This window comes from Mya arenaria, chromosome 5 (genome assembly GCF_026914265.1).
Source record: "Mya arenaria isolate MELC-2E11 chromosome 5, ASM2691426v1".
Taxonomy (NCBI): Eukaryota; Metazoa; Mollusca; class Bivalvia; order Myida; family Myidae; genus Mya; species Mya arenaria.
Window position 1 is genome coordinate 67,320,042 of NC_069126.1, and position 27,506 is coordinate 67,347,547.

Here is a 27,506-nt window from a genome sequence, read left to right on the forward strand (position 1 = left end):
TCGTTTAAAAAGCAAGTATATTCGCCCCTTATATGACCGGGGAATCTTCCATTGAACAGATGCACATCACAAATACAGCAAAGTTCACTAATGTTTTACCAAAATTGTTTCCTCGAATAATATCTTTGTTGTTTAGTGGAATTAAACAATACTTCCCTCGTGTTCTACTTCACCAAATATAAAGTCAAATTATCGTTTGTGATAAAATCTAAAACGTTTCTCGTACATGTATTAAAATCTCCGGTCAAAAACAATAAATTATCCCGATAATCAAGCTTAATGGCTTCAAAATGGTCAAACAGTTGCAAAATACCATTTTTCCCACTCATTCGATTATAGTATGTGGATCCTTCAGGCGAAATATATGTAAAGTACATAATTACATCTTTACAATCATACAATAAAGACAAGTTTATATGTAATACAACAAATTCGTTATAATGCGTATATATACTGTTTCGTATAGTATTATCAGTCATTGTTCTAATACAATCAAAGTGAAAAAGTGTATCTATGAAATTATCAAATTCTCCCTTAGTTTTACTCCAAGTTTCACAAATGCAGATAATGTCAAATGAGCTTAAAAAGTTCTTCAATGAAATATTTTCACAGTGTTTGTTCAGCCCAGCAATGTTCTACGTTACAATGTTTATACTCGAAGTTCCACATGAGTAGTCATTTGGTATGCCTCGGCCGAATCCTTAGTCGGTTGACGCATCAGAGAGTAAGGCATCTCCGGGGGGTTTCCGTCTCATCGTTGATTGATGCATTCTCACCAGTTGGTAAACCATGTGCTCCTATGTCACGACCCTTGCGCTGACTTTGGACCAATCGTCTTGTCTCGACGTCATTAATTATGTGACTACGCGTTTTTTGTTTTAAAGTATCACCATGCAATGGTTTTGTCTGAAGTGTAGGTAACTTTTCAACGTATATTGCTATTTCCGTACTGATGTGAACTGAAGATCGTTCAATCACGTATGTGGTTTTTGTCAATGGTAAGACAATCTGTATCGGCCTAAAGGCCTATTTCAAAATACTTCATGTTACATTTTAGACTACACATGGCAAATGTAATATAGAAATGAGTTAGACAGAAGGTATAAAGGAATAAAAGAATATAAATATACGCTACATCGGCACGCGACGAAAATTAGCAAAAGCAGAGTATGCATGTTTAGAAAGCATAACAACTATATTAAAATACTAAATATACCATAACACATAAACTTTTGATTACATTATAAAAAATTACAGTTCCTTTTGTTCTTCCAAATTGACCTAATATTGCATTTGACCATTACATTTGACATTACTAAGCTTTTCTTTATTCAACATGATAATTTTCTGACACCATCAAATACGTTCAACATCACTTTTGATATTCGTTTATATTACATTAGTAGAAAAGGTTTGAAAAATACGTTTTTACAATATTTAAATAATGTAATATTACTTAATTTGCAATAATTTGCACACGCATACGCACACACGCACGCACGCACGCACGCACGCACGCACGCACGCACGCACGCACGCACGCACGCACGCACGCACACACACACACACACACACACATTTTCTAGTGCAATAATAATTTCACACATTTAAATAATATAAATCATATTATATACTACACATGAGTATATTTGTTCAATCTTTTGAAAAACAACATCTCTTTGTTATGTTTGTGTAAGTTATATCTATCAAATAAATCATAATACAATGCAAATTTAACAAATATAACGTCGTAAAGAAAAATCTAAGTCCATTAAACTAAGTACAGTGTGATCGTATTTTGGAAAGTTATAAACGAGTTTCACAATCCTTTAGTCTAGATTTCTTTGACTCATCATACAACACTTCTACAGGAGTCGGCGGTGACCGTTCCGATGCAATGGGCGTTTTCCCTTTGTTTGGTATCTCTTGACTATCCACTCCGATAACTACAAAAGCGTCGATCGGCTTTTGACCTGTAATCGCATTTTCTGCTTTTTCCTCCTTCCCAGTGGTCTTTACGGTTAACTGTGTTTCGTTTGCTGGTTCTTTGTCTGGTTGAGGGGTGCTCGAAGGTTTACATTCTAGTTCGCATTCGCATTTTTGTGACCAATTTGTTGACAATCAAGCCATCGATATTCGTTTTCAAAGTCAATCATTTTGTGCCAAGATTCAAGATATTTTCTATATTTAAGTTCTTCGTTCTCAGTCTTTTGCCTGGGGTGAAATACACGGCCCGTAAAATGTCCAAAAGCCATAAACTTCGGTAGGGTTGTTGAGACAATGCACAGCCTATCACCATTCTCACAATTCGTAAGTTTACACTTGACACGAAGTTTCTCTCGAATGATAATGCTATCAGCTTTATTCTCTGCACCAGAGATCTTATAATAATACTATCGTCAACGGAAAGTGATATATCTTTTACTCTTATTCTAACTGTCTGCTCACCGTCTAAGCGATTGGGGTTGGTATTAAGCAAATTTATGAAACTTTGTCGTCGATACTTTCGACGTTTATTCTCCACATACCTCGAACTCTCTGTTGTCCTGTTATGTGGGTGCAGACAATTACATCAGCCAGTGTTTCATAGTTTAGCCATTTTTGTTTTGTAGGCATTTTTCCGCAAAACAAATTTGTTTCTTGCATGAAAATAATTGGAGGTCAGCAATATACAAAAGAAGGTACTATACATTAAACACATTTTTTTTTTATTTCTCTGGTCCAAAAAAAAGTGAGAAAAAAACACTTATCGAAATTAGATATAGGACTAGAAATGGTTGATCTTTACATTCTACAAAACTTTCCAAATTAAATTGGTTAAAACACAAAACATTCCAGAAATAGCAAAGGAAAAGAATACCGCAATTATATCTAAATTAATACGGCAAAACTTAACGTGTTTTGGACGATTTTATTGAACTAAAAATCCTTCTTCTCGTTTTAATCTGCCAATATCCTTTACAGAAATGAGAAAGCCAATCGTATGGGGTGATCGCTATATTAAAGAGAAGGTGAAATCCCTTGTATTTAATAACTGGATAGAATTTAATTTTATATATGTTGACGATATATTCATCAATGGAAATATCAATAAAGCATTTATATTAAGTAAATTAAAGTCAAAATCTATTTGAATATTTAAAATCCACTGATTAGAAAAAGCTATTCAGTTTGGAAACAAACATTTAACACGCATCAGTCAATAAGATCAAACGTTAGAACAGACTGTACTATAATTGTATATCCGAACAAGTTTATGAATAGCACTAACAAATGTATTTGATAATAGAATCAAACAATTTAAGGTGGTGGGATACGTTGCTCAACAAAATTTCGACGTCAAAAATGAAATATTTTCTAAATGTACTGAAAATTAGTCAGCATAAAGTGCTAAGATTCCTTTAATCATTCATGCGAAATAAAATACCATTTCGATGAAGGTTAGTGCAAAAACCTTAAATTCTATAAGGCAACGTATTTTTCTTAAAGGGACTGTACACCAAATTGGCACCAAAGAAGTTTTTTTTTCTGTAACAAATCTCAAGACAATTATTTAATAGAACGTGTTACGCTTGGATATCATAATTGTAAAAAAAGTACCAAAATGTAAAAAAAAGTGTCGGTGACCGAGTTTGAACCCGTGTCGCCAAAAATGCAGTCCAGCGTCGTATCCACTGAGCTACGATGGATAACTATAGTCGGGTGACATAATTAAACTATACACCTAACTCGTTAATAACACGTGATAACATCGACAAGCCAATAACGCATAAGGAATGAATTCTACTAAGTAGACACACCCAGTAATCTTTTTTAATGAAAAAATACGAAATAACTGCTAAACTTAAATATATCGTGAACTATGTGGTCAATAAGTTAGTTTCAATGCATTGTAAACATTTATACCAAGTTAATGTCAGTTTTCGACAATTTCCTTTTTTTGCAAATTGATCATCTGGATCTATCACCTTTTCAATGTCCTCTCTTAAGGCCTGATCCATAAGGTTTTTGGCGCCCGGCAAGCTAGAATGACGGTAATTTGCGTCCCTAGCACGGCACCACTTCTGGTCACAGCCGCCATGTTCCCCGTTGCTGTGAGGAACTATGGCGGTAAGGTTTCTCTTTAAACCGGATCACCTTGGTTTGCGGATACAGCGTAAGAAAAGCACATCTTTACAAATGAAAGGGTTTCGTTTCATTGCCTATTCTGTTGTTGTTTGATTTTACTTTGGTCATTTTTTTCACAACATGGTTTTTAAAGGGACGAGAAAAAGCATCGTCTCCCTCTAGCGTACGTTGACCTGTCGTCGTCTATTGTTAATGCATTTACCTCGAGGCCTTTTCTTTTCAAATCCTGAAAGCATTTCAATGACAGGAATGGCTCCATTGCTTTTGAAGAGTCCGTCCAGTTCTTCCCGCATTTGTGCTTCGTTGCTGGAACTTTTCGTCTGACATTAACAAACATCATAAAACTAGAATATATGCATTAAAGACGTGCATGAATTCAATAATTTGATTCATCAAAATGTATTTAAGAATCATTTAGACTGAAATTGTATTTATAGCATGTGCATTACATGGCAGGGGCGGATCCAGGATTCGAAGCGTAAATTTTCAACTTGTGTCTCTCCATCAGAACCGAAATTTATTTGGGTTAAAGTTTTCGTAGGTGTGTGGGGGGAGTACTCCCCTAGAAAATTAATAACATATAATGCTGCATTTTCGGCGTACTATTTTTTTCTTCTATATTGAGAAAAAAGTAAACTTGGAGGGGATGGGGGGTGGGTGCGCCCTCCTCCCCCCGTGGATCTGCAAGTTCAAGGTGTCATTCTAAACTCATTTTGAAGAGCATACTGCGCTTGTAGCAAGCTCACAAGGTGAATAGCAACTGGAACCCTATTTACCGGACAAGCTGTTGTTACTGTGACCAGTTCTCGTTACTGCCAGCCGCCATCCGCCGAAGCCTCTACCTACTGTTCATCTGTTTCCCTACAATTTCACTATTTATAACATTTAAGTACAATAAAAAAGATACTTCCGGCGGAGGATAAAGCGTAGACATTAATTTGTCATAGTGGAGACTCCGTTGTTTCAGATTGTATGTATACAGGAGAAATATATCAACAAAGAGTCACAAGTATTTCCTTGTATAACTATAGTCATTCTACTAGTTTAATTATATCCGTCATTGGAATGTTTAATTACTTGATTTAAGCACAGTTGATTTTATACCCTAACTTTATAATATTTCATTTGTGTTGTATGTCTAGTTACTCAGAATATCTAATTTCTTCTTCCACTGCACGTGAACATGACTGGGCGGCAACTGCCTCAATGCTCTCGCCGATTTCTCGCTCCCTGTTCTTGAGTGTCTTCTTATTAACAAGTGGAAGGTTCATGTAGGCAAGAATATTATTCATTTGTAGTTCCCCAACGCCAGCGTTGATCATGGCTGAAAGAATTTCCATTTCCAAAAAATGTATACAAGCTATTTGACGTCAATTAGGGTTTTTGAGGGGTAACATTCATTGAGATTATAGTAATATTGATGCATACTTAAAATTGCAGCAAACTATTACTTAGCTTGACTTTTGTAATTTTAGAAAGAATATTCACCTGCAGCTTACTTTGCATTTACATCAAAGCATCGAGTTCCGGTTTTGTGATCACTAGCCTTGTGTCGTTTTCCAGTCGGCACTGTCAGCCAGACATGACATGCATTCTATATAAAGAATACTCCTAAGACCGTATTTAGTTTCTGATGATATGTTTTCAATCCGTCTATTAATATCTTTAACTCAACGACTCGTCTTCCTTCCAAATTACACTCGCCTTTCCTACGAATCTGTACAAGGTTCTGCATCCGTTTCTTGATGTTTTCTTTAGTAAACTTTCCATTTTTATTGCAAATATTCATGTCTTCTGCTTCGTTGCATTGGTTTTCTGCATTTGTATTTTATATGACGCTGTTCACGGTTTTATTGAGCAAGTGCACGGTTTCGACAGAACGCGCACTTGCAAACACAGATTGCACGTATGGGACTCTTGATCAGAAGGTCCCGGGTTTGATCTCCACTCGTTGACCGTTTGATTATAGTACTGGTTATCATCCAGGAATGTTAAAAGGTTATCATTTCAGGTATATGACATATCTTTAAAATTTATGTTACATGTGTATGTATAGATGATCATCGCAAATTATAATAAAGCTAACCTTTACCAATGCGCATGCACGTGACTATGCATAATCTCAATCGTTTATGCAACCGATACATATATTAATCATTAATGCAAATATATCAAAAACACATTTTGTTATAGAAAATCATATTTCCGTTGCATTTGCATAATGCTATTTTTTAACATTTCTTACTTGGTTATTGGACGACGTACCGTTCTATTTGCATTCAATTTTCCAACAATCACAATTTAACGCCAGCATTAGAATAACGTACATCAAAACAACGTTGACGTCAGCAACGTTAAAACAAACGTTTCTAAACGCATGTTTTTAAATTGGTTGCTTAATTAGCCCGAAAACACATATATTTTATTACATAACACGAAAGGCTGAATATCAGGCTATAAAATGTTAGAAAATATATATAGAAAGTGCCGGGCATTTAAGGAAGTTATTGTCACTTCAAGGCCAGTCGTTGAACGTTATATAACTGTAGTAAGGCATCTTTACAGCAATTGTTATAAATTTATAATAACAAACGGCTGTTGTGTGACGCCAAACGTATCAAAAGGTAAAAGGGGTACGGTGTTAGATAGCGTCTTTTTGCACTTACCGAAAATGCCGATATAATTTATTTTAGCAAAAATGAGGAAAACATGCCTGACACATCATTCTGCCCACTTTTTTATTTTGAAAGTCAATTTTGACGGAGCTTAAGTTTAAATTGATTCATAGAAAAACAGCTACTAATTTAAACCTATACACCTGGAAAATAAGATATAATCCAATGTGTTCCGTGTGTAATGAAATGGAAGATTTCGACCGCTTTTTATTCACTGCAATTACTGGTATATTCAAAATTTGTAATTTTGACCATTCACTTAAATCACTTAGATATATTGTTCTATGATGCAAAGTATACAATAAAGAATATAATGATATCAATATACTGCTAGCCTACATTGGATTTGCAATATATAAGTAATATATCATATGATAAGCAAAAGACATAGTAAAAATATAAACATAATATACATTCTTAAGGCGAGATTAGAGACGCACAAAAATAATGAAAATCATGATAACAATTTTTTTTCGAAAAGCTTAAACGTTTGTAGTATAAAATGTGTTGTTATTTTGTTTGTTTGTTTCTTCTGTTGTTGTTTGTCTTTAATGGTTATTCGATTGTCTCTACTATTTCGCTTTTGTAAGTTGACATCGTGAGAACTCCTATAATTTCAGTAGCAATCATACTCATTAAAGACTTCTATGGTAATATAGTTTTCCTTTAAAAGTGAGTAATTGTTGTTGGTATTTTTTTGCCTTATTTTGCTACCATTAAAATTTCCGTTATCAATCGATTTAAATAGCTATTTTTTGTTAAATAATATAAACGACAGTACATTTTATTAAATGACACAAAAGATTTTGATACTTATTGAATGTTTCAATGGTAAATGTATTAAATGTCCTCCGATTTGATATTCATAACCTATATATATATATATATATATATATATATATATATATATATATATATATATATATATATATATATATATATATATATATATATATATATATATATATATATATATATATATATATATATATATATATATATATATTTAACCAATGAACGGGCAATCGGAAATTGTTCCAATAAAGGAAAAACAAAGAATGTTGATAATGGGTTGCAATTAATTTTTATATTTTATTTCAGTCTGTTCGTGTACTGCGAAATTAGCTATAGTTGGTGAAGGCGATATCCTCATTGAGTTCGATGAACCACTCGAAATCACGTGTACTAATGACATTCTCTCTGACGTCGACATTCTGCATCAATCAACTGTAGTTGCAAATTGTATTCAAGGGTTTGGATGCAATATTCGAGATAAAAGCTTTACAGCTTTGCAAATTGAATCTACTAGTAGCAGCAACTATACATTGAGATCGAATGACACTATCAACACTGATCTTTGTGGCGCTTATACATTCAAGGACTTAATTAACAATGAAATGGTTTCAGTGAATGTTTCAATTAAAGGTAAGCATTAGTTTGTAATATCAAAACATTTCGTAATTATTAGAGGACTGTTACATACGCATGGTACCCACTTACAAACCCCGAAGCCTTAACTTGAAGACCCTTTTAAAGCAAACCGATCATATAAACATGTAAACTTTCAAAACACAAACGCATAACATAAATATTCAGATACCGATTTGAGAAGTAAAATGTATCGGTAACCGATTTGTCATGAATTATGAGAAACAAGTATCTGGATTTTCCAATGTAAGATCATACATTATAAGATAAACAAAACAAGGTGTCTTAAAAAAAAACACAGACGTAAACAGAACAAAATACTAATGCAAAATAGTCGGGTACCGCGTTGGTACCGCGTCAACGAAACCACTTTGGTTTTACTTTGAGCTGATATTTTAATATATGAACTAACATCTATTTATGATTTTTTTTTGTCCATGTGAAATTAATCTGTGTAATGAATTATTTTAGATGGAAAAGAAAGAACACAAACAACCGATGTATCCACACCTTTCGTTAATGACACTTGTTGCTGGTTTCTGTAATTTAGTCTCTGAATGAATTTATCAAGTTATTATACATATGTAAAAGTTACCTGTTTACCATTACTGTTATTATCGTAGATGTGCAGTTCTTAGTTAATGCTTGTGCTAACCTATGTTGATATGGTGATTATATGTACATGCAATTGCAAATCGTATTGTATCAATGCATTTTCTTTCATTTTTTTCTCCAGGCTTTAATAATACTTTATATAGCGTTAGGGAGGAGGAAAACGCTATTTTTCTTACTACGGAATGCACGTTTCATGTCTCTCTATCAGAAATGCAGATATATTGGTACATTAACGATGTAAGTATACTGTCTATGTTTTTAGCAACATGTTGAGTCGTTGCATCGGTTCATCAAAGGTAAGTATTTCTGACCATCTGTCGTCCATCATCTATACATGAACAATTTAAGTGTTTTTGTCTTTGCTTATTTTAACATTTGTCCTTGCGTATTAAAGGCAGAAGACCAAATACTTCATTCATGCCCGTACACACCAACATGTCAAGTTAATTGATGCATACGACATTTTATATAATAACACAAGTCGACCTTGCTACTTTGGCGTTGGACATTACTAATGACATTTTCCCCGTTTAAATGAAACTTATATTATAAATGTTTTATTAGCATAATGGAACAAAATTGATAAAATCGTTAGAGTTTAAAATACTAATTTATCATTATGTCTTGCAGTTTTTAAGTTGTATATTTATGAAATGCTGTTTGAAAGAGGTCAGCTATACGGAGGATATTCCAACTAGCCTGAATTTAAACCATGGCCCTGATTTTTATGGCACAATGTTCAAGGCCAAACAAACACCTAAAAAGAAACTCATGCGGTCATAAGGCAACGCACATAATAGAGCCATTTCAGAAATGAAATGCGGGACTGATGTCATTATCGGGGTATAAATGAAGTTGGGCTGGTTGAAATGTAAGGAGACCGAATGATTTCAAACGTTCAATTATTGTAAAACTATACTTCATTCCGTTTAAGAAAGCCTTACAGTAATTCTTTTCTCATCCATTCTGTAAAATATAACCAGACCGTAACCGGAAACAGTTTATTAAATTACGTCACAATTACGCGGAAAAATATCAATTGCTTCAAAACACTTTTAAGCTTATAAAAAAACATTTATGGCAACGATACATTAAACATATCATAATTTATTACTTTTAAACAAGTTGATTAAAGTTTTTTGGAACCTGCTGGCGCAAAACAAATATTAACAAGATTGAAAATTTGCAATTTACTTTATAATGTTAAGCGATAATTCGCTATCTGACCATATCCGTTTCCAATATCGTTTCATAAATAAGTAAAACAAATTCTATTTAACGCAATTTATTGAAATTCAATCCATTTCACACATATTGGGTTCAGAATGGGTACGGCAGATCTACGGTAGGCAATAATCAGCTGAAAATGTGGTTGTGAAAACTAAGGGTTTTAGTACAATGATGTTTTTATTATGAAACTATATGATCACACAGTATTAAACCTTTTTTCTAAGGCAAACTCTGTGTGATGCTAATAGTCTCATACAAGACTTCCATCGTATCTTTGAATAGTTTTTGCCTGAGGTACTTTGAATTGCCGTCTGCAGATCGAGTTGGGATCTCTTTTCATTGAAGTACTTGGGATTTACCTATTAGTTTATTATTATTTGTTTTATTATTACGTTTCCTCAAGTTAATGCAAAGATTTACCTTTTACCTGTTTTTTTTTTCATTCAGGATTGTTGTGATAAGAGTTAGGTTTGTGCACGTTAAGTGTTTTAAAGGCGTTAAATAGTCGTTAATAGGGCGAGTTTTACTGTTTTAAAAAAACATATCTATGATTTATATATCTCTAATAAGTTTTCAAATTAACAAACAATTTGGAAACAGTATAGTATATAGAAAATTAAAATGAGCTTTATCATAGTATTACATATAGTGTTTGTTTTCCCAATAATATATCAGGGCAACTTTTATAATGTTTGTTAAGGTCTCTACGGTCTAAACAGTTAATCAAAATGAACGTGTTTTTCAGAATACAACCGCAACGCTGCTCGATGAGTCTGCAATGGATAATCTAATAACAAATTTTAGCAGCCAATCAACTTGTTCCCCTGCTTGTGATACAACATCTGCTTACCGTTTTACTTTTGGACTTAATATCACTGAAAAGAATGAGAGTTATATTGATGCATTCATAGAGACAAAAGTCTTTCATCCAGATTATATGAACAATCCACTACTTTGGCAGTCTTCAAATACATTTCGTGTTAAAGGTAGTGTTATTGCAAATCGATCCCCTTTCTATATGAACATGAATGGTGAATATGTTTTGGTTACATTGTACATCAGTTTAACATTTCATGCCTATTACGTTTACCATTCATAGGAAAATGGCTAATAAGATAAGCTTAAATGTTTACATATCAGCCAAAAAACGACACTCTTTTGTAACAAGAAAACACCTTTTCATTTAAGCACGAAGCATGTCTAATCGAATAACTTTATCCATGCTTATCTTTTAATCGAGAAGACAATGTAAAATTAATTTTGCATACGTTCAACGTCACTGGTTAATCAAAACTTAAATTTGTGAATCCATTTCTTAAATGAGGAATGATACATTGGTATATTCTGATAATGGGCTGACCAAATGATTAAGGCAATGATGGAGTACATCTTGGATGCGGTTAGAATTTTGATTATAAACTTGTTTCATTGCTTGTTACAGCATATGCAAATATATATGTATTCTAGTCAAAGTAGGAACGTTAAAAGAAATTTATTAACCTATTTTACATGAAGAATGGCCACCAACAAAAAAGATTTTATGCTATGAAATGCAGAAACTGTGTAAAGATATACTTTAATCAAAACAATTTTAAAATGATGTGTATAAGTGCAATTATTGGAGTCACATCAGTTTGTTATACATTTATTCATTGAAACTATTCCAACACTCATCATCATCATCATCATCATCATCATCATCATCATCATCATCAGCATCAGCAGCAACAGCGGCATCATCATCATCGTCACCACCACCACCACCACCACCACCATCATCATCATCATTATCATCATCTTGTAGAAGTAGTAGTAGTAGTAGTAGTAGTAGTAGAAGTAGTTGTAGAAGAAGTAGAAGTAGAAGTAGTAGTAGTAGTAGTAGTAGTAGTAGTAGTAGTAGTAGTAGTAGTAGTAGTAGTAGTAGTAGTAGTAGTAGTAGTAGTAGTAGTAGTAGAAGTAGTAGTAGTAGTAGTTGTTGTTGTTGTTAAAGTAGTTAAATTTTCCATTTAAAGCTGTTAAGGAGGTATTTTCAATTTAAACATATTATCATTATATTTTCAGATAACAGACCTAGAACTGCAAGCTCGCCGAAATCAGGGTGCAATATTTGGTGTAAAGTGGGGATAGCAGTAGGTGCTGCCATCTGTTCAGGTGTGTTTTTAAACTCAAGCTATTTATGAAATGTGTTATCAAAACATGAGGAGCTCAATCGTTCTGATAACAATCAGCCGTACTACGATGTATGTTTTAAGTCTTCGTCAAGACGATAGGAATTCAAGTTCAACATTTAAAGTTTCGTTCTTCTTTATACATACATATGTTCAACGATGTAATGTTACACCAGTATTTAAAAAAAAATATCAACAGAAAAAAAAAATGAATTTACGAGTACCTATTTGATAGCAGTACGCAAACTTCTTTCTTGTATTTGACGCATTAAGCGAATGATAACGACGCATTACTGTAAGGGTAATTTCAAAAGCTTATTTGCTCATATATTCCCTGGTCTCGCAACCACCTCTCTTGTCGGCTTATGTATGGATTTTCAACCTAAGTCTGATAATTTTTCCATAATAAACTTCATTTCCAAGAAGGCTAAAAATACATGTGGACGAAATAAAACTTTCGCTTATCTTCTTTATGATTATATCCTAGCGAATAATTTTTACCATTAGATTAAACTCATAGATAAAACAAATATGACAATAAGGAAACATAAGTTTTAACAACTCTTAGTCACTCAAAGCCAAACGAGTTCTGGAAAGAATAAAAGAATCAGTATGAAAAAAATGTTCCCGAACTGGGGAAAATTTAGAGGTTAAATTTTTTATGAAATTTTCAAAACCTTTTACAGTACTACTTATAACTATGTAATCTTAATTTCATAAGAACTAATTAAGATAAATACTTCGGTAAAGAAAATAGACATAAACAGACTTAAAAGAGCTAGGCTTCTCTCATAGTAATTACAAAGTGGCGGTCTTGATAATATGATCGCATAAATTTATAAATAAAAAAAGATTTACATAGCATCGATTCTTTCGAAACAATACGATCCTCTTTTTATAACGGAGGGTATGGGGGTATCCAATATACTTTTGAGAATTTTCGTTCTGTCTTAAAAAGCGGAAACGTAGAAGAGACGAGGAAGTACACTAATTAACACCTTTTCAAGAATATAATTATAAAGTTCACTAAGAAACTGGGGCAGAAGTAGTGACAAGCTCATAACTGACCTAGAACTGCAAGTTTTAACCGTCTCAGTGGCCTAGTGGTTATGTATCAACCGACGGAGCGGGAGGTCGTGGGTTCGATCCCTAGCCGCGTCATACCAAAGACATTAACATTTGGTACAAGTAGATCCCTTGCATTGCGCTCGGCATTTAAAGGGAAGTGCTATGAAAAGTGGTGTACTCAGTACTGGTTAAACCGAGGGAAGTTGTACCCCGTGTATCAGTGCTTTACACCAAGCACCGTATAGCACCCGGACTTTCTTGTATCTCACCATTATCTCATCAGCGTGCTGTCCCATCAGCAAAAAACAAAGGACCCCGTTGGATATAAGTGTTTTCACTCTCACGGGTTATCCTTGACCGCAAGGTCTAAAGAAATGCATGCATACATACATACATACATATATACATACATAAATACATACAGACAAACATATTTATATATTATTCATTTAATTATCGCTTCAAACATCGAATTGCTTCATCAATTTTGAAATATATTTCGATCACACCTACTCTTAAAACTTATAACTGAAAATATAAGCACGATATGAAACCAACCTGTATTCACTTTCACGTCAAACATCTGTGTGATACAGGGAGACCACAGCAAGATGTTTTAAATTTTCAGACCTTGGATTAACACATTGTAAATTGAGGATTTTTTTAATGTCTGAAAAGTAATGATATATTTGCATTAAATGGAGTGTAGAGCAGACATCCAAAAATAGTAAAACATAAAATAAAGAATATCAAATGGTCAGTAAGAATATATAAATCTGATCATAACTCTCTTTCCTAGCATATTTTTTACAATGTTGAGGAATGATATCGATACTATATCGATTATCATAACACCAACTACGGAATAAATTGGGCTTCCCATGTCAAAACTATATTGTATTAAATTGGAATGACTAATATATGGTACGCTCAAGATTTATAAATAATCCCCATCAAATTATTAAATAAAGCAAAGAATTATTTATATATTTAAACAACCTTAAAATACAGATATCATTTAATCCAACAGATTAGAAACAGTAAGCAAACCAATACCTTAATGAAATACAAGCATATACATTTAGAACAGCAATAACAATCTTTCGGGATTTCTCTTACGATTTATAGATTGAAACGGGTAGACATCATAATATACCCAGAACAGATATATTTTGACATATTTTAACATAAATTTTCATTGAAAATGAGCATCGTTTACTTTGGTTTGTTCCAATTTTAACAATTTAATGAATTAATACTTAAAATCTTATTTTTCCATGTATTGCACATTCGTATAACTAGGTTCTTTACGTAATTGTTTCTTGTAACGATATCAAATATAGTTCTATGAAATGATACGGTCGAAGCTATCTGTCTATTTCATGTCTTCTTCTTTTGTCTTCTTCGAATAAAGCTCTCAATTTATATACTATCGAATAGTGATGCATATACATCTGTCGTCAGGTTTGGTAGAAATAACAATATATTGGGATGGAAATAAATAAATAGAAACAAAACAATCGTGAGTTTGACGTTAATACTTGTTGTTTATATACTGTTTTCATCAATGGGCTGTTTATCAACAATCATAAAAGCAAACTCATTTTATGGGTATAAACTATGTATTGCTACATCTTGCGAGTTGTACAAAACAGCACTGGTGTTAACCCAGTGCCATTAAACAGGGTTTATGTTTAAACTTCTTGCTACTGAGCTTGTTTCTGTAGTTTTCCACATAAGTACTCAAAGGAAATAAAACAAGACAGAAAACACATGTCAAGTAGTTGACTGATTATAAGCGTTAAAAATATACCTCCTGCTTTTATATCAGATGTTTAAAATCACTTTTTCATTTCTTAAGGTTTTTAAAAAAGATATTTATGGTCAATATAACCATTTGATTAATTCTTATGCATTTCTCTTCTTTTGTCATATAACTTCTTTTCAAATCCTAAAATACACTAAAACTCGTCAATTGCAATTGCTTTTTTCATAGGCCAACGTTGTAAAATTGCTTCATTTTAAGTGAACTTCGTGGCTATGTTTATATGTAAATAGTTATGAAAGCGACACGATGTGAATGAGGTGGTTTAACATATTTTGTATTTAATAATTCGTGCGAACAACTTGTTGGTACGGTTGAATTACATGCTTAATTATTCTGTTTTATATTAAGTGTTGAGACGAGTGTTAGAAACTCATACACTAGTTTAAAGCTCTAGTGAACTGCTGTGTAGCTGTTCAATTAATTTCTTCTAGATCTAAGTCTAAATATCCTATTTTGGTTAAAACGTGTATGAGCAGAAACAACTCATTTGCAAAATAACTTGTGAAATATGGGTGAGAGATTTAAATCGGTACGATTATATTTTTGTTAGATATTTTACATATTAATTTACTTTAAGTGGCGTCATGCTGCATCTGCTGTTGTGTATGCAAGGGCTGGTGTGTAAACAAGGGCAAGGACAAGGATAGAATTGCGTCATACCGTATGGTAAATGTTTTTATTTGTTCATATGTTTATATTCAGTCCTAAAATATAATTTCCACTGTCCAAAATACTATAAATGCCTCCTACTAAGTATCAGTGTATTGTGTGATGAGCACTTTATTAAAAACGCTTTGATAATAAAACAATGTCTTCTCCGAAGTAATAACTAGATGCATGATTAAGTTCAACGTCGCAGTCATAAAGTGTCGGTAAGAATCTGTCCTCCTTCAGAGGGACCAAAAATGCCATACTTCTCCTTTCATGCTATTATTATTATTATTATTATTATCTCGGAAATAAATTCAACAATACTTGTATCAGTACAACAGTTTAATATTTGGAAGAATATAGCCTGGCAATCGACAACAGTTTTCAATGTTCAATAATGATCAAGCATCAACTTCTATCAATCATTATAAATAAATCATATGTCAATCAATATTGCAATCATTGTTTCTACATACACTCACTAATTCTATATTCAAACAATAATGATATAATGAATAAATCGAATAAATCGAATAACCAATATTGACATGTAATCCAACAAGCACAAGGCCGTACGTATTAATAACTGTACAAACGACAAAGAAATATACTTATATATGTTGGTGTTTCAAAACAGTATGGATAAGGTCTTTAGTGCATAGACGATTAATCAAATTGGGTATAATGATTATTACTTAAGACAACTTTTCCGCAAATGAACGCCGATTGCGCTCATGCCGACAATAAACATTTCTGACAAACATTTTTACTAGTGTTAATTAGCATGCCGCCATTGTTGACCGACTTTTCACAACTGCCAGGACCAAAAGCAATTTTATTCTGTCGGGTACATTGGTATCGGGCGTTTTTGAAATGGTTCTAGAGCCGATAGAAGGGTTGAAACCCATCGGGTAAAAACAGACCAGTCAATTTGTCGTTGATGGCCTTATGCCCATGCTTTATTTCGTAATGAATCAGTGCCCTATTTACACGATCTCTGGATTTTTCCATTTTTGTCGTTGAATGAATACCGCCAGTTCAACCTTGGAAGAATGCTTGAATAAACGTTTTTAATATAGGAAAAGAATTGCATCAATGCGATAATTACATACTTTTACGATGTAGCCCACAGTTCTCGGTGCCCAAATCATTCCCCCCGAAATGATAATCAGGTAGTTTGGAGTAGGAGTACACTGCCACAAAGAATTTGCAATGTTCAGTACCTGGCTGTATCCAAGACCGGGCACACCGGCCGAAAAGACCTTACACCATGACAGGCCTAGGTGTCGCCTGTTGATGCTTTCTCTATTTAGCAATCGCCTATCGGCCCATCAGTTTTTTGTCCTCATCGGGTATGTTCAGCATATTTGCTTATGTTGTTGCACCGATTCTAAAAGAATGGCTTATAATGTTAGCTCTAATCCACAAAATTTAAGGCATTTCATAACATTGTTCTTCAACGGCTCTCTATTAAAATGACAAAACAACGGACCATCAATGTTAGGACGGACCGATAAATACAATTTTAAAACAAGTACAGGGCATATAGTACTATCTGAATGTATAAATAACTAAATATCAATGAAACAGAGTTGTCATTCTAGTCTGTTTTTGAACACTAAATGAGGAGTGTGCACTTGCATTTGGAAAGTGATTCGCCGTAAACTACATAATATATTCTGGATTATGAATGCTCGAGTGAAATCTTGTCAATTGTTGAGGTTTGGAAAAATATAATCCCAGACAAATAGGCATTATTGTGAAAATGCACATGTTCTTAATTTAGTCAAATGTGTGACAAATTGAACTAAACACAACAATGAAGGAGGCCAGCAGTCAGGTAAACTGTATTCGTTTAAAGTTTTTAAATGCATTAAAGGCCTGACTTGAAACTTGCTTGGTGTTTTCGGAGACAGGCTGATTTAACAGGTAATTTACTTCATCTTTAAATATGTCAAAAAATGCCTGCGGAATTGGTGTCGGCTGGGTATCCGCATCCAGGCTCAACTGACGAAAGGTTTCCCACTGCATCCGTCATGTTTTCAATGAGAAAAACCTGTCTTTCTACAATTAGCCTGCTAATGCAATTGGTACCATTTCCAAATGCGTTATGTCTGACCGAATCTCGCGATTCACCCAGATCTCTGGCAACTGCAGAAAAGTCCAAGCTCCCTTAAAGTACCAACCGCAGCCGAATTGGGAGTTACCAGAACTGTCAGTGAAAAGCTGGAGTTCGCTGTTAGTCAAATATTTATTTTCTAGCATAATAGAAACCACGCTTAATTGAGTGAGAAAAACCTCCATATCTTAATGTATTTTTGAATGCCTTTTGTAACCCTAACTTAATGGTGTGTACGCGTCGCTTGAGACATTGCAGAATACATGCGGCGAACAAATGATGCAAATGCACATGCTGATGTCATCGCCTTTGTACAAAAGTCAAGGACTGCAACTGGCGCAAAGATACTTTTGACTTTTAATTCAACCTGCTGCAAAATCAAGCTCATAAGCAAGATATGATAAGTGATACATGCTACCAGATCAACGCTTTTTCGTTAGCGACAGGGATAGTTAATTTCTGACACAAACAAGAGAACTCACCCAGAAGTAATTTGCATTGATCCTTAAATATTGACATAAAAATAAAATCATCTAAATAAAGATCCAATTTTTTATATCCTGTCCTCATTTTCATAGCCCATTCAAGAAATGTGGAGAACGTTTCGAAAGTAAGATTAATATCACAGCACATTGGCATGCACCTACCAATAAAATACAGTTCACCGAGATTAATCATTATTTAATGATTATTCGGCGGTTTACCTTTTTGTAAAAAACAGGGACGGTCACGTAGCGTAGCGGTTGCAGGGAAATGTGACCCGCTTAAAAAAACTGGGGGCGAAATTTAATGAGAATTACGTTCCCTGACTCTTGGGCAACGCTCTGAGGACAAGACCTTGTACAACTAACAACTGGGTAAATCGCTTTGCAAACCATGCACGTATAAGCGTACTTACAAAAAAGTTTTAACACCACCCCCTTGTAGGTAAAGTCATAAAATGGACTTACATTTTTTGGCTTCAAGGTGCGATGGCGGTTTCAAACAGACAACAAGTTATCCATAAATGAACGTAAATATTGGTTACATTTGAATGTCAATCAAAGCATAATTTATGAATGCGTCAGACTATGCATCGATATTTTCGATTTTCTTGACTTTAGACTGTGGTTTTTACATTAACTGGTGATTAGTTAACGTCAATTGTTCATTATTGTCAAAGCCATTTTGAACATTATGTTTTTAAAGAAAAGTTTAATCTTCATGTTTGCTTTTCCCAATCTTTTTGCCTTAATTTGATCCGAAACAAATGTATCAATTTAACAAAGGATCTTTCACCTAATGAACTCGTTGGAATAGTGCCATGCCTTGGGTTATCATAGAAACAGGGTTGGCCACACTCGAAACCGCCGTCTGCAAGGGAGAACAACCACTCACAGGAAGGTCCGATGGCAGGGCGACCGGAACTGCATGAGTCGTTGGAAAAATCGTCCCTGGTAAGGTTCACCCTGTTAGCGGCGCGAAAGTCCAAACGCTTGGTGGAACCATTTTCTGGTTGCCCGGGATGGGATGGTTGTCCGACATTTCTGGCATCTTGGCGAACGTAGGTTTTCCCGCTTCCGGCAGAACTCGTGGAAGCCCTAGTCCACTACATTGGCGTTGAAACACTGATACATGACGCTTGCTGATTCGGAGCCTTGGCGACCAATTGTTGTGTACCTGCACATGTGGAAGCGAAAAACCATTGACATTAGCAGGCTGTTCCAAGCTTGTTGTTAATTACGCTGTACTTACCAAAGGTTGATGGCGAAGGCGAGAACCCGGGCCCTGATTCGCAGACTTTTGCTGAATGTTACGTCCCCGCGAATTCCGTATACGATCCACTGCCGATGACATTGTAACCACATCTTGTCGCCGGTTACAGGGCCTTACACTTCTGCCCCTTGCATTGGTCCTATTTTTGAGCCGGGAATTGGGCATAATCATTCGATGAGTAGCGATTTTCTGTTGTCCAAAGAATGCTGTTATTTTGTTTCAAGCTGAAAACATGTGGTATGACATCACAAAACAAACGTCTTCATGGCATAACCCCAATGATATTTCTAAAAAAGCTCATACGAGTTACATCCCTGTTAAAAAATCATACTAATTTATTATATATAGAAGTAGATGTGGCAGTGGTCGTGGTGATGGTGGTGGTGGTACTACTACTACTACTACTACTAATACTATCACCACTACCACCACCACCACCACTACCACTACCACTACCACTACTACTACTACTAATACTACGACGACGACGACTACTACTTCTAACACTAATACTACCACTACAACTACCACTACGACGATTGCTGATTCGGAGCCTTGGCGACCAATTGTTGTGTACCTGCACATGTGGAAGCCAAAGTCCATTGACATTAGCTGACTGTTCCAAGCTTGTTATTAAGGTCGCTGTACTTACCAAAGGTTGATGGCGAAGGCGAGAACTACTACTACTACTACTACTACCTACTACTACTACTACCTACTACTACTACTACTACTACTACTACTACTACTACTACTACTACTACTACTACTACTACTACTACTACTACTACTACTACTACTACTACTACTACTACTACTACTACTACTACTACTACTACTACTACTACTACTACTATTACTACTACTACTACTACCTACTACTACTACTACTACTACTACTACTACTACTACTACTACTACTACTACTACTACTACTACTAATACTACTACTAATACTACTACTAATACTACTACTAATACTACTAATACCACTTATACTACTATGTTCACTACTTCCACTCCTACTACTACTTCCACTACAACTACTACTACTACTACTACCACTACCACTACCACTACCACTACTGCTACTACTACTACTCTACTACTACTACTACTATATGATCATCAATACAAATTATAAACCTTGATTAACATAATAGTTTTCTTTATACAAGTTTGGGTTTTTATTATAACTTAAAATGGTAGATAAAATGTACAAGGCATTTGGACAATGAAGATAAATCTCGCTTTATATCGCACAATACAAGTAATGTCATCTAAATGCATTTGATTATTTGATATTTTCTTTTATAATGCTGTGTCACGGTGAAATATATATTGTACAGTTGTGTTATCCCCATGTCGTCAATTACTAAATTACCATATTTTATTGTCTCTTATTTTCCTTTTAGCCAGGGTTAAAGAAATAATGTAAAATAGACCAATATCTGTGTATATAAAATTATTTCTGATGTATACAGTATCATTCATTTCACCTAATTGCGTTTTACACATACTTTTCATATGTGATGAACAACCCATTTTAGAACGGCCCCGCAGTTTTTGATATATATATATATCCGAAATGTGATGTCTTATGCTCATGTGTGAAGTCATTAAACAAAGTTTGTATTAAATATGTAAATTAAAACTGCAACAAACCAGCATTATACGGACAAAGGAAATATACCAAAAACAATGAATAATGATTGCATGAACGGATTGATGACAAACGAAGTTTTTTAAAAGCCTCAGTGCCACTTAGGATTAAATTATTAGAAACAAATGTGCATACAAATATGATAGAGTCTTATATAATATTTGAAAATTCCAGAGATCCGACCGATACTTTATAAAATAGAAATGTTTGTGAAAATCCCAACGAAACTTCAAACTGGTCCTTTGACTTACTAACCAAGAAGGCAGGTTAGTGGGCAGAGAATAGCATCAATGTTGTTTTAAATTAGTGTAAAAACGCTGAAAAGTACTCGTCATGTTTATTTTGTATAAGAAACTTTTTGTGATCAGTATGCCAAAATAAACTGTGGCAAATCATCAGGACTGCTTAAAATGAGATACTTAAATCTAAAGACCTTCAGCAAATGTTAATATTAGCACAACAAACGTCTTTGAAGACCGTAATTGTCATTGTTGTTGGTTGACTGACATTTATCACGGGATGCTATTAATATATTGTCAAGATGTCAAAATATCGAAATTAAAATTGAATGTGCATTTGAATCGGTATAAGCATGGTTAACAATGAAAAGGGACCTTTTTCATATCTATTGACGTTAGTTCTAAACTTTTCGAAACTAGCTCGTAACGTTAAGATACCAATAAACTGGATTCCAGGGTTTGTTTTCGTTAAATGTTACAAATAATTTGTGGTCGGTTAAGATATAATGAAGGCATTAATAAAACATTTATAGTCTTTATTTCATTTTTCTTTAAATATCTGAACAGTTCTGTTTTGTATCTCGTATCATTCCATCAATATGACTCAGTTAGCAATAAATTAATCTCTTTACAGAGTTGCATAACATACGTAGGAGCGTACTTCCCTGATCACTGCCGTAAGAACAAGACCAACCCCGTACGTGTTTTTCACTACTTACCTACCGTTTATACTTTTTTCGTGTTGTGCACTAACATATTCTGAATATACCTTTTCAAAGATATGATTTTTTGGATTATGCATATAGTTATTCAAATCATGAACAAATGTATCGTTCGCTCAAAATACCAATACGGATATTCCATGCTCTGCCCACCACCACCAAGGATAACTCAAAAAAGAAAACCATTTGGGATTCATGCTGGTGACATAGAGAGACAGTTTAAACGTACATGAAATAAATAAGACCACACATGTATATAACGACACATGTATATATCACACCATAAATTGTCTTTTTCGGATGATGATCATGTAATATTAACAGGATCCAGTACATCACTTTATAAAGTGCATTCCACAGAAAGCACATGGAGCACGCACTACTTCCTTCTAGTCTTCCCGCCAAAATTATACTCTCTCCCTCACCCTCTCTCTTTATTTTCATTTTTAAAAACTTAAAGTATTCAAATTAGTTTGGCTGTGAGGTGATGGTGTATAAATAAGAAGAGAAGAGACCTGTTGCCAATGCTGTGCCATGGTGAATGATAAAGGTTTATTTAAGGATAAATAGTACTGTTTAGTTAAACTCAAGACGTCTTTAACTCTATAACATGTGCTACAACGTAGTACCATATTTATGTGAAACTCCCCTTTTCCTATTAGTCAGGGTTGAACAAATAACAAATAATGTTACATCGACCAATATTTGTGTGTCTTGTATTCTGATGTAATAGTTATAATTTATCAAGCCTTAATGCATTTGACACATTTGTTTTACATATATAACTTAATGATGATAGTTTTCCTGTAAAATAAAATCCCACGGCCCAAAATTGTTTTGAGCGGTCTTTGACTTTAAGGATTTATACATCCGAATTGTTTTGGAAAACATGCGACATTCACATCAAAATAATTTCATAATAATTAAAACGAAATGAACAGACAAATGCTTGAACAATATAAACGTATAACTCCAAAGGCATTACGGAACAACTCAACATTTATTTATCATTAACCTTTCGATCAGCGATACTTCTGACATAAAACTGAATTAAATAATTAAAATTTATTTAATTTACATTCTTAATAAATCATATATCATTTTCTGTAGTACCCAAAGATTTAAAAGATACTTGTACCTTCCGTCTTTACATTTCACAGGGGTCGAATAACGCAACCGTTCTGACTGATGGGCAAGGTACATCGGAGTTAGCCGTGAGCATCCACGAAGGTAAATTTTTACACGAGAATAATCTCCATAAAGGTATATATTATGTAGTTTACAATGTACATACATGTATGCTTTTTATACATGTTTCTTTGAATATTTCTTTTCTATGACTGTACAAACACCGTATTAAAATTTGAGTATCTGGTATTTAGTATCACTTGCGAGGCACGACAGACAAATATTCATTACTTTGTCCGACGTCGTAGTTTTCAGCGTTGTCGGTGTTACATTTTCATTTACGATAAATAACTTTTAAATTCCACTACATGAAATTCATGATATTGGACATGGTCAGTAAATGCCACCAATGGATTTTGGAGACAGTAAGTCTTAGGTTAACGTCAGGTTAACATTTACATGTACAATGATTGGGACTATCGTTTTCGAGCAATAACGCATATCGGATTCACGTATTCATGTATATAATATAGCCAATAATGAAATTGACATGTTAATTCTGAAAGTGACCTTGTAAAATGTAACAATTCACTCACTTACTACTTTGGATTTATATGCCAGGACTGTACAGTTAGAAGGTGATGTTTGCTGCTATACTATAAATCATTGCCAACTTTGGAGCTTATCAGGTTAACGAAGGTCTCTATGTATTTCTCCTCCCAGTGCAATAGTAGCGTTAAGATACGCTAGTTAAGCACTTATTTAACTACTGGACGCAGTGTTAGATTAAGGCAGATACGAAATACAGAATTTATGAGGGTCTAAAGTTGACCCGTCCTTTTATTATAAGTTGCGATAAAAAAATCAGTTTTGGACGATTTTTGATTTAGCCATAATTAGGAAGAGCTGTTCTATAAGGGAAACGTTAGTTGATAAAGTACTAAAATATCAAATCATCTCTGAAAAACTTACTTCTTTAACATCTTATATTCCGTGTCTTTTTGTTAAAGTCTATAATTGATCGTTTATCAAATCATTCAATTGAGGCCATTTCCAGACCTTTATCTTAACAGTTTGGTTATTTTTGTGAATAGCAGTGTAACACAAAATTGGGTGTGATATTTCGGAAAGGAACAGCTAAAATGAAATACTAACTGCAGTTACTATCATTTATGTTTGTGTATGTTCAAATTTATGACTCTCCGATACCCCTGTTGGGTATTATATTCTAAATTAAAACATGTATCTGCCGCCATGTCATTGATGTTCATTGTATATACCTTATTTGCCATATATTATGGTATGAGAGAATAAACGTTGGTTTGACTTTGACTTGACTTAGTACCGGTCTATAACGATACAAGTTAAAATGTAATTAATGTTGTATTGACAATAAGACAGGCATACCCTTTTATTCAATAACAACACGTTGATTTGACACGTTATGTGCACTCGTTACTAAGTGCTAAGTTACTATGCTGACAAAAAATCCATGTTACACATTTCTTGCCTAATCAAAATAATTATATTTACGCTAAATTTATAAACATATTTTGTTGAGTGCAAAATGGTAGGCCAAAGGTTTACCATTAAGAATTAGAACTTAAGCAATACTAATGAACATGATCTCGATGTAGATATGTAAATTATCTTTTTTAATTCCCTTATTTATTATGTTTCATAGCAATTTATAAGCCCATATTTCCAAAATTCCCAATGAAACTTGAAACATTAATATTTTATAAGAAAAGTGTTACGTTTTAACTGTCTGTAATAGTGATTGCGATTAAAAATGGGAATAATTTTTGCTAAAAATATTACTTTCTTTTTTTTTTTTACACAAAACAAATATATGACATTTCTTAACTATTAATGTAAATAAATACTCGAGTATCATGTATTTTTTCAATTATGTGATAATGATAAAAGAAAAAACATCCGAAATAGTTATGGAATAATTCTGTTGCTATAAATGACAAACTTCGTTGCACATGTCATAACCTTGCCGATGGATTATTTCTATCCTGCTGTGAATACGCTGCTGGGTGGGCCATAAAACCATTATCGTACAGTTGAATGCAAAATTTCTGGACATCGATTTTCTACAAATTTATATAAATGTTCAAAAAGGACCAAAATATATTTAAAAATTCATTATTTCGAAAAGTCCATTTGAAAGAGAAAAAAAATTCTGCATCGTAATCCGCTGGAAGCTAAGTATGGAAGTATGGAAGCGTCCAGGTGCCAAAGTGAAAACTTTTTTCCAGTATAATATCTCCTAATTAGGAGATACTAACTAATAATTAAGACTTACTAAGTCCTAATTATGAGATACTATCTCATAATTAGGAGATAATTTTTCCTAATTACGACTTACTAAGTCATAATTAGGAGATACTAACTCATAATTATGACTTACTAAGTCCTAATTAGGAGAAACTATCTCATAATTAGGAGATACTATCTCCTAATTACGACTTATTAAGTCCTAATTAGGAGATACTAACTCATAACTATGACTTACTAAGTCCTAATTACGAGATACTATCTCATAATTAGGAGATGCTATCTCCTAATTACGATTTACTAAGTCCTAATTTGGAGATACTAACTCATAATTATGACTTACTAAGTCCTAATTACGAGATACTATCTCATAATTAGGAGATACTTTCTCATAATTACGAATTACTTTCTACTAATTATGACTTACTAAGTCCTAATTATGAGATACACTCTCCTAATTATGAGATACTATCTCCTAATTATGACTTACTATCTCATAATTAGGAGATACTATCTCCTAATTATGGCTTACTATCTCATAATTAGGAGGTACTAACTCATAATGATGACTTAGCTTATTGGTATAAAGTTGTACACTTCGCCTTTTACACACTCGGGTGAGTAGGATAGCTCTCCTTATTCTTCGAATAGTCGAGCTAAAAATGTGGCCTCTATTCCATAAACAATGATTGTTACTGATGATTGGACCCATTGCTGTAGTTCTAGAACCAACAAAACCAAGTTCTAGAACCAACAAAACCAAGTTAGAACCTTATTTAAAGCCTAGGTGATTACAATACATGCAGCACATGGTATGCATGTGAGCTAAAACAGGTGAGCAATACAATATAACAATAAAAGGCAATATAAACAAAACTGATGGTAAATAAAAACAAGCACAAGATACAAAGAAAATTGACCATTAAGTGTGTAATACAGATTAATACTTAACAGTATATTTTTGGCATGCACACTGGCTAATGTAACTAAACACATCATAGTTTAAATATTCCTAAACAAAATTCAGCTAGTTCAATTGTAACTCAGATAAAGGAATGTGTCTATTGAATATCTATCTTTGCAATGGTTGATGAACACAAATAAGACAAAATTGTCGTGAGTGCAACACATTGTCTCAACATTACTTAAACCAATTAATTAAAACTAGAGCTATCACTGAAGATGAGTTATACCCCCGAACGCTGCCTCTCATTATGATTTATCATTTTATGAAAGTTTATTAAATTCCATCTAGTAGTTTTCAAGTTACTGTGCGGACAAAAATTTGACAAAAAAGCACAGAAAAAGGCAATTTGCTAAAATAGTGTAATGATTCATGTACACTGAACTCCTTCTCATTGTGCTGTACCATTGTATAAAGATTTATTACATTCCATCCGGTAGTTTTCAAGTTATGCTCTGGACAAGAAATAAGTAACAAAGGGCAATAACTTTGTAATTGGATGAAATAGAATTGCGGTTCCTGTACAATGCATTTCCTATCATTATGATCTATCACTGTAAGAAGTTTTATTGAATTCCTTCCAATAGTTTTCAAGTTATGCTCCGGACAAGAGAAAGTAACAAAAGGCAGTAACTCTGTATTTAGCTAAAATAGAATTGCGGTTCCTATACACCGCACTCCCTCTCATTATGATCCATTACAGTATGAAGTTTTATTAAATTTCATCCAATAGTTTTCAAGTTATGCTTCGGACAAGAAAAAAGTAACAAAGGGCAGTAACACTGTAATTAGCTGAAATAGAATTATGGTTCTTGTTCACTGCACTTCCTCTCATTGTG

General features: G+C 33.7%; 1 protein-coding gene across 8 annotated transcripts in view; it reads left to right on the forward strand.

Annotated features, from left to right (window-relative positions):
• LOC128233755 (uncharacterized) overlaps positions 1 to 27,506 on the forward strand; it is a 99,832-nt gene that overhangs the window by 51,574 nt on the left and 20,752 nt on the right. For 6 of the 8 annotated variants that reach the window (XM_052947592.1, XM_052947593.1, XM_052947594.1 and 3 more), the window contains exons 3-9: positions 7,905 to 8,228; positions 8,968 to 9,083; positions 10,822 to 11,062; positions 12,138 to 12,227; positions 15,718 to 15,806; positions 22,202 to 22,264; positions 23,450 to 23,519. In XM_052947592.1, coding sequence (XP_052803552.1) covers positions 7,905 to 8,228; positions 8,968 to 9,083; positions 10,822 to 11,062; positions 12,138 to 12,227; positions 15,718 to 15,806; positions 22,202 to 22,264; positions 23,450 to 23,519 — 993 coding nt within the window. The remainder of the gene's footprint in view (positions 1 to 7,904; positions 8,229 to 8,967; positions 9,084 to 10,821; positions 11,063 to 12,137; positions 12,228 to 15,717; positions 15,807 to 22,201; positions 22,265 to 23,449; positions 23,520 to 27,506) is intronic. The other 2 variants (XM_052947599.1, XM_052947600.1) reach the window with 2 other exon arrangements.